Consider the following 8,489-nt stretch of genomic DNA (forward strand, 5'->3'; position numbering starts at 1 on the left):
AGCTGTGTATGGCTAAGTGACCCTTTCCAGTCATCATCCATCTGCTAAGTTATTTTGAAGTCTCCTACATTCAGGTTGCTGCAGTGGCAAATAAGGCCCTAAGAATGACTCGCCTTTCTTAAGCAAGAAAATATGTTGGTGAAAAAAACTCTTCATTTCAGTTTTTTTTCTCAATTCCTTGCCTTATTGGGAGCAACTCCCTCAATTTTACTCAACTTCAAGAATGTTTGGATCATGAAATTGATATTTGCTCACATCTGTAGGTAGAAGCAGCAAGTTTCCATTTTCTACCTGAAGATAAAGAAATGTATTCTTGTATGTAAAGCAGTCGCTTTTCCATGGCAATACCCAGCTAAACCAGGCATCTGCCTTGAACAGATCACTTCTCCATTTTAGGAATCTGCGGGACATTCTGGTGTGATGAAGTTCCATTTTTAGCTGGTTGATGTTTTGTCACCTAAGACCGTAGGTCTCCAGGGTCCCGGTTATGTAATGAAAGATTGGTTGTGAACATTTTGAATTCTGTCCCTGAGGCTATTTGAAAGAGGGCAGTTTCTGTTGTTTGTTGACACTTGTTGATACAAGGCTTCGAATTTTTATTCAGTCTTTCAGAATTTTTTTTAGGTTTACTATATAGAAACAGAAGTTCTGTAGAGTTTAAATTCTCACTGTGGAATTGTGAACAATCCAGAACTTCGTGAAGTTGTAAAAATTGTGGACTTCTAGCAACTTTGCTGTTTCTCCCTTCTTTCCCCACAAAATACTTTCTTTGCAGGTTAACTTTTCTTCTAAATTAATAAGAGCATATTCTGATGCTGTAAAATGTCTGTTTTGTGGTATTTTCAACCACTTTTTCTTTTAGCCAACAGAGTTTATTTGCAGATGTGAGATTATACCAACGCCACACAGGTGTCATGGGTTCAATAGGTACATATGGGTCTGAATCAGTATCACACACATTGTGCTTATAAAGATATCTCTCAGGTCACCCAAGTCTCTAAGTGCATATGGGTCCAATTACACAGTAGTATCTAGTTATTTATTGGTCTATATTAATGCCACATATGTGACTTGTAGATGGTGACTGTTCATGGGTCTACACCAAACTTCACACATTGACCTGGGTTCTCTAGGTACCTATATGGGTCTTTACCAATATCACACATGTTTTGAAATCTGCAGGTCTGAGCCCGCCAGGCTCAAGGACACCGTGTGATCCTTAGGACTCACAGGTGATACTGAGTCTCTGGATAGGTACTGGCCTAGCCTAAAATCACAAAAGTCCATAGGGTTTGCAGAATTGTATGAGTATATCAGCAATGGGATGTGCAGTGACATGGGTTCTGTTGGAAGATGTGGACTAATCCTAAAATACACTTATCCCTCGAGGTTTGTATTTAGGGAAGGGTTAAATCTAGAATGACGGCAGATACTTGGGGTGACTTTCAGGGTACTACTGGCACACTATTTGTGGTCTACTTGGTTATCATGTGGAAGGGCTAGGACTAATCTAGTATATCAGAAATGTCCTAAAGAAATGTGTCAGCTTTGACCCATATGTTTTTCACTGTTCACAACCAATAGATTTTTTGGCCTTTCTATCTCCAGCAGGGCATTCAAAATTCCTCTCACGTTTGCAACTTTCACTTTAGTAATCAGCATTGCATAAAGTACAGTTCCAGATGCCCCAACATTGATAACCCTTCCTTCTTTCTTGCAGCTGAGCTGTGGCATCCGGTGACTTCAACCAGGATCGATAACAGCTTTGAGCGGACTTCACAGGAGAGGGGGCCATCAACCATCACTGGAAAGATCTAGCCCACTGGACAAGGATGGCGGCTTCTAACTGGCACCTTGTAGAAGCCAATCTCCATGTTTGCCAGTTTCCCCTCTCCAATTTACCTTTTCTTCCAATCTCATCCTGACTTCCACTCCACCAACAGTTCCTCTCCACCCAAAAGAATAACCCTCCAAAGTTCAGTTTTGCAAATCTTCTTCCATTGATCACCAGGTTTCAGGTTGTATTTGCCAGATGAAAGGTCTGTGGTGGCTCAGAATGCCATTCTCGGTTTCTCGGTCCCTTTGCAGTGGATACAGACACCTCAAAGGGACTACGTTTGTTAGCTTTGTGGTTTTCTGAAGGCACAGAGGGATCAAGTCTAGCTGTCGGACTCTGACTGGCCACCTGCCTCAGCTGGAGAAGTTTTCCCAACTTATCCCAGACTGGCAATTGCCCTGCTCTCCCAAACCATCTTTCCTTATGTCAGCGCCACTTCCTTTCTAGCCAAAAAAATGACCTCTGCCAAAGAAAGGATGCAGGCGCTTGTACATTGGTATTGCTGTACAGTTTAATGTGTAGATTGTATTTATTTTGGTGCTGGACATATCACATCCTCCAATTCTTTGCCATCCTTTTTCCTTGACCTCGCCACCCGTGTTCAACCGCAGCAAGGTCTAGAGAGGAAGTATGAGCAGAGTTAAGGATTAAAATGAATATATGGGTCAATTTTGAATGTAAATTTATATGTTTGCATTTCTTAGACATAGCAAAATCTCTGTTGTGAATAGTGGACATTCGGGCTGCCTTAGTTTGCTGCCTCAACTACTTGCTATCCACATGTACTTTGCTAACTGGATAATGCCCTAGCATGAGTGTTTTTATTGCCATGCACTGCAATGTGAAGCTAGCATCTGGAGTTCAGACTGTGTTTTTCCACTGCTGTAATCAATTGGTCTAGGACAGTTCTTCAATATATCATTTGGTTGTTCTCGGTATGAATTATGACAGAACAATGCCGAGTGTACTAAAGTATAAACTTGTAAGCGTTGTCTTCCTCCCCTAAATAATTTAGTTGTATTTCCTATTTTCTCTTTACTCTGCCCTTTTTCCAAATTCCCAATGATAGGTTTCAACTATGCTGAGTTTAGTAAATCCTGAGTAACACATCAGTTTCTTCCTCCACCTCTCTGTACCTATCACAGTAAGGGCGCCATACTTTTTTGTTTATTTAAACATAATACACCTGTAAAGTACATAACGTTTTTTCTATATCAACTATTATTTTATACAGTATATTGCCTGGATAAAAAAGGCGTTAAAGGAAATTGGCAAAAAAAACATTCCCAAGAGGTGCTGGCTATTGGCTCACCAGGAATGCTCATAAAAGTAGTTAATTTGGAGATTCGGAACAGGAGCAAAATAAATTACATAAAGACATTCAAAGTAAATTGAAAACCCAGTACAACTCAATCACACAACTAATGGGCCAACGTATCTCAAGAAATGGTTTATTCTATATTTTGAGTAAATCAAAACAAAAGGGAAGATAAAGCCCTTGACACAAACGTCATACAATAATCTTCTGTCCTAAAAGTTTGGTATGATCTGAGCATAGGAGTAAGGTGTCAGCAAAAAGGCACCTCTTTGTTGTCTCTGGGTATAGTTTATCGTTCCTCCGGTTTTTAAAACATGTTTCCTTTACCCAGTCCGGCTACTGCGTCCAAAAACAACATCAAAAACAAGAAAAGAAAAACACAGACTGATCTTTGAAAGTTGGTGCCACTTTTCAATGGAATGGAATGTTTCACACTCAACATTTTTAATAGTTTGTTAAGGAGCCACAACGCAACACAACACTACTCAGCTCAAAAAAGGCTTCAGGCCTCAGAGGCAGGATGGAGGTTATACCCACCTTACTTTTCTTCTTTTTTCATGTATTCTTTTTTAAGATTGATATTACAGCTGAGAAGGTCTCCTTTTAGCTGCTTCCAGAAAAAGTCTCTTGTAGACAGACGTCTTCATTGTATAAAACCAAGGGCTGAGAAGTTTAGTCTAAGTTGATATAATGGTAGAATTTTTCAGAATTACGATTCACCAATGTGAAAGATATTTTTGATTCCTGTGCTTCTGAAAGCAAATCACGGCAGAAACTTAAGAGCACATCGTACCCATGGGAAGAAGTGAGAGGTCTGTTTTAGTGGCACATACCCTGCTAAGGCATGACACCACCTCCTGTGTCTTTTGGAAATGTGGCATATGCAGCAGTTTTGCAGCTTTGCAAAATGGCATCACTGGTAGGCGAGAACTGAGATATGTTATTATTATTTCGCTAAACATTTAATTGTTATGTTTTCAGACTGAATTTTTGACTTTGGTTAGTAAGACGAAAGGTTTGTTTCCACTAATTTATTTTCATGCTGCTGTCTGGCACAGAGATGTAACGGCTGGAGCGGGTCCATAGGCAACAGATTATAAAGTCTCACCAGCAACCATATATATGGTCGGATGTGTTTTTGTACGACTGTGTGCTCAGAGTCTTTCTGGCACAAAACGTTATTCTTTGTCACTTAAACTACACCCAGGTATCTGACTTGCAGTACCTTCATTGCATATGTATCCATATACTGGCTTCTCCGAAGACTCATTAAAAAACCTCAGAAAATCCTGAGTCCCTCCATTCCCTGGAGCAATGTTGTCTCCTCTTTCAGGGGAGATCAGTTGAGGGTTGTCTTTGAGATATAGGAGCCCCTCTTACAGCCAACAGATGAAGTAGTTGCCTCCTCCAAGCAGTGTGGTATATACTTTAAGGTCAGTTCTCTAATAATGTAGCTGTCTTTCAGCTATATGGTATCCACCTACATTTGAGGGCAGAAGCAAATGTCTCATTAATTTACAGGAGAGGCATTGAGAGAGATTTATTTGTGGAGCGCAGCGCTGCTCAGTAATTCTACTCCCTTGATTCAGATCCTGCTATCACTGCAGCACCTTACGACTTTGAGGGGTAGAGGTATGAAAATTGCAGGGGCACTCCTCTTCAACTTTGCCATTAGGCAGGCCCTATTGTATTTATCTTTTATATGCAAATCACTTCGTGATTGTTTATGTGTTGATTTGTTTAGGAAAAATTAATTAGTTATGTTTTAGTTTAGAAAAATGATTTGGTTGACATAATGCTTTTGAAAATCGCACTGTAAATGACACTAGTCAGGTTAATAATTTGGTGAGAATGTGATATTAGTTTGCCCGTATTTTGGCAATATTTCTTGTTTGAAGAACTATTTGATTTTGCACTGGCATGGTAAATCACTCTTGATCTCTAGTGATACTTTTAGTAGACGATACGAGTATGGCACACTTTTGCAGCACTTTCACATATAATACTTTGGCAATAACCAAGACCTTTCATAGGTGGCCAGATACTTTTGAGAACAGTAATATATTAATTGCTTAATTTAAATTTGTTAGACACTTTGCAAGTGTATCAGATATGTCATATTTCTCACACTATTCACATATTTCCTCCTGCAATTTCATTATTGTTAAATTGGATTAACACATTTGGAAAACCATTATAACACTTAAAAAAGGTTAGCTATATTTGAACTTCAAAATACTTCAATCTCATTTTCAGGTTATTGAAACATACCAGAAATTGATTAGTAAGGTCTCTTGAGTAGGTTCTTCAGAGTTTTCAACTATCCTCCTGTCCGCATGCTACATAAACTTTGAAAAGTCATCCCCATCTCTTGGATTAAACCTTTAATACTAGCTCATTCTGTGAACTGTGCTCAAAATACATATCTGATGCCAAAGGACAATAAAGGGGGTTGCCATACAATAAATCACATGAAAGTGGACAAAATAAGAGAACGTTCAGCAGTGAGTGACTATGTGAGCTTTAGTAATAACATTTTTGAAAAAACTTGATTGTATCAAGATAACCAACACTATTATTAACTTATTTATTTGTATGCATGTTTATTTAAAAAATATATGAATTGGTGTGTCTGTCGATTGATTAATATTACTTCCTGAAAGTGGTACTTTATGTAATGACTAGGCGTCTTATATGATTGTTTACATTTTCTGTGGTTTTAGGGAGACGTGGTCCTTGAGAGTGTTCTTTTAAATATGATTGGTCGTTATTTATCATTGGAAGTAGGAGCAAAATTGAAAATTGGGATATAAGGATCAACCATTTATGGTTTTCAGTGAAGCCTTATTTTTCCTTACAGTTGCAGGACGTCTTTCTGGATTTGAAAATGAATGATATTCTTTGCATATTTTGATGTACTGCTGTATTGTTGGAGTCTGCTATGAGCTTTCAAAGTTTCTGATAATTCCAAATATAAAATTTAGCTGGGATAGTTTTCGGGTTCAATTAACTTTTATGAAGAGAAGGCTAAATGACAGTGATATTATTGTACTGTAGGTATCCCTTATTCTGGTTAACACCCATCTAGCAAAAGGAGTAATGTCCTTGTAGCCATCAAATTGCCATGTTCTAAAATGGAAGCTAAATCAGATGCAATATTAGGTGAGTCACTGAAGGCCCCCACTTGTTCTTTTTTAATTGGCCAATGTCTCTTCTTCCTGACGTATCCACCTAATGACAGATCAAACATGGTAGGAAGGAAGTGATTGTCCTACCTTTATTTTATCCTAATTCGATAATTGTCAGCCAAAGAAGAGTTTGGGGTAGTTGGGGAGAACTGGCTGCTGGTAATGTTTTTCAGATGAGTGAACTAATATGTTTCCCGAGTGGATAACAACTGTTCTAAGCAAAGTTAAATACATTCACAAGAGGCTTTTTTTTGTTTGGCCTGATGTTTGGTGTTTTCCCAGAAGCAACAATGTCAATAATCGGAGACCAATTTCTAACTTCAAAGTTCCATGTCAAACTATCAACCAATGGACATTATTATTACATGAATTCCTATTTTGGTCAACATCTGATTAACTTTGATTCAGTGCATCGCCAAAGGCCGATCAGACTCTCAGCAAAATGAGAGCCACAAAGAAGCTGACACAGACTGCTTGCTGTTGCGTCAGCTACTACGCGCTTCGTGCCTCATAATGGCAACACACACCAACAAGTTTTGGTTGCCGTTCCAGCGCATTGAACAGTGACTGATGTTGGACGCCTGACAATGGCTAGTGTTTGATGACTGCAATGGAATTGCACTCTCAGAGGAATCACAACTGCACCCACTCCCTTGCATGAGGTTTTTACTTGATATCATTGTAATTGAAAATCACACAATAATATGTTTGCTTTAAAGAGAGACAAGGGTATGTATTTGATCTTGGTGTCATGTGTGCTCTAGCCGGTGCTGTGCCTCTCTGTTTTTCAGAGCGCTAGAATGAATATTTTGCCGCTCTCGCTCAGGAGTTGATAAAAGCGTTTCATGTTAATGCCATGGTCCGCAGTGACGTCAGTGGACATCTGGAGTAAAGCAGTGACCTAGGGTGAGAGGAATGGGTTGGTCAGCTGGCTTGGGGCTCAAGGATCTGATATCACAAATGACTCCTTCCCAATGAAATCACTCTACCATGGTTTTTAATTTTGAATGTTTTCTTTTTTGTTGTCATGTTCTATTGCTGTTATCTGTGGAAGATCTGGTTTATTCTAGGTAGGCCTTCAGAGGAACCCATCACATCACTAAAAATCATCGTGTCTCTGTTTTTGGATAGTTAAATAGTGTATCATACCATCGGGCGCAATAGTTGAATCCCTGCATGTTGACATTCTTTCTGAAGGGTGGTTGTCTCACAAGGCAGTTGAGATGATTGGCTTCTTTACACAGTGAGAGAGGCCGTGATAGAATTTGCTTCCAGTAAAAGTATAGATTCATAACAGTCACATTCATGCCAAATAGAAAAGCTTGTTTTTGTTGACGGGATGATTTACTTTGTTTTCTTTATTTACTTGAAAGTTTAGGAACTTATTTTAAAATAATCCTTCGATAGTCCCTGCAGAAATACAGTAATATCTCTAAAAGATGTCTTGTAGTAAATGGAGAGCGCTGAATGTATTTGATTCTCAGGAAGGATAGAACTTTTGAAGTGCATCTCTATATGAACTCATCCAAGCACACAAATAAACTAAAAGAGTAAAAAAGAGTAAAGGAAAACCCCCAAAACACAAAAGGTACATTTTATCTAAAAATAAAAGGAAAGCTGCACACGAAACAGGCATTTCACTTTAGTTCACTCTCGCTGTTAAGGATCTAACTTTTACACCAAAGCGGGAAGGTATTGATATTTGACGAGCTTGCTCAGCTTGGAACACCAAAATTAAAAAAGACCCAACAAAAATGTAATTTGAAAATTACCTGGGGAGAATCGTGCAGGCAAATGTATAATATCCAAGTTTGTGGTAGATAAGAGCAGTACATCTCCCATTCCGAGAATCAAATTCATTCATTTAATACGTCACAATATATTTTACAATATGTGAAGCGAGTGAAAAGAAGAAATAATTGACCCAAGAAAAAGACCTTTAATTTGGCAATTGGGGAGGAGAGGTGGGCGAGGGAGGATCTGCTATTTCCCAACTAAACCTCTGAAAAATTCTCAATAACGTATTTTTAATGCTTTTTGGAGTAGCATTGCTTCTCATATCATTCTATTTCTAAGTCTGGAACAGTCATTACTTTGTGGATGTAGCTAAACTAAAAAGACCTACTATTTATAAATTAATGTTTCG

General features: G+C 38.6%; 1 protein-coding gene across 3 annotated transcripts in view; it reads left to right on the top strand.

Annotated features, from left to right (window-relative positions):
* The window catches only part of CAMK2A (calcium/calmodulin dependent protein kinase II alpha), a 614,478-nt gene extending 607,139 nt beyond the window's left edge, over positions 1-7,339 (top strand). For all 3 annotated transcript variants that reach the window (XM_085617723.1, XM_085617725.1, XM_085617726.1), the window contains one exon: positions 1,721-7,339. In XM_085617723.1, the coding sequence (XP_085473849.1) occupies positions 1,721-1,724 (4 nt within the window). In that variant the 3' untranslated portion in view covers positions 1,725-7,339. The remainder of the gene's footprint in view (positions 1-1,720) is intronic.
* Positions 7,340-8,489: the final 1,150 nt, after the last annotated feature.

Source organism: Triturus cristatus, chromosome 7, assembly GCF_964204655.1.
Source record: "Triturus cristatus chromosome 7, aTriCri1.1, whole genome shotgun sequence".
NCBI lineage: Eukaryota > Metazoa > Chordata > Amphibia > Caudata > Salamandridae > Triturus > Triturus cristatus.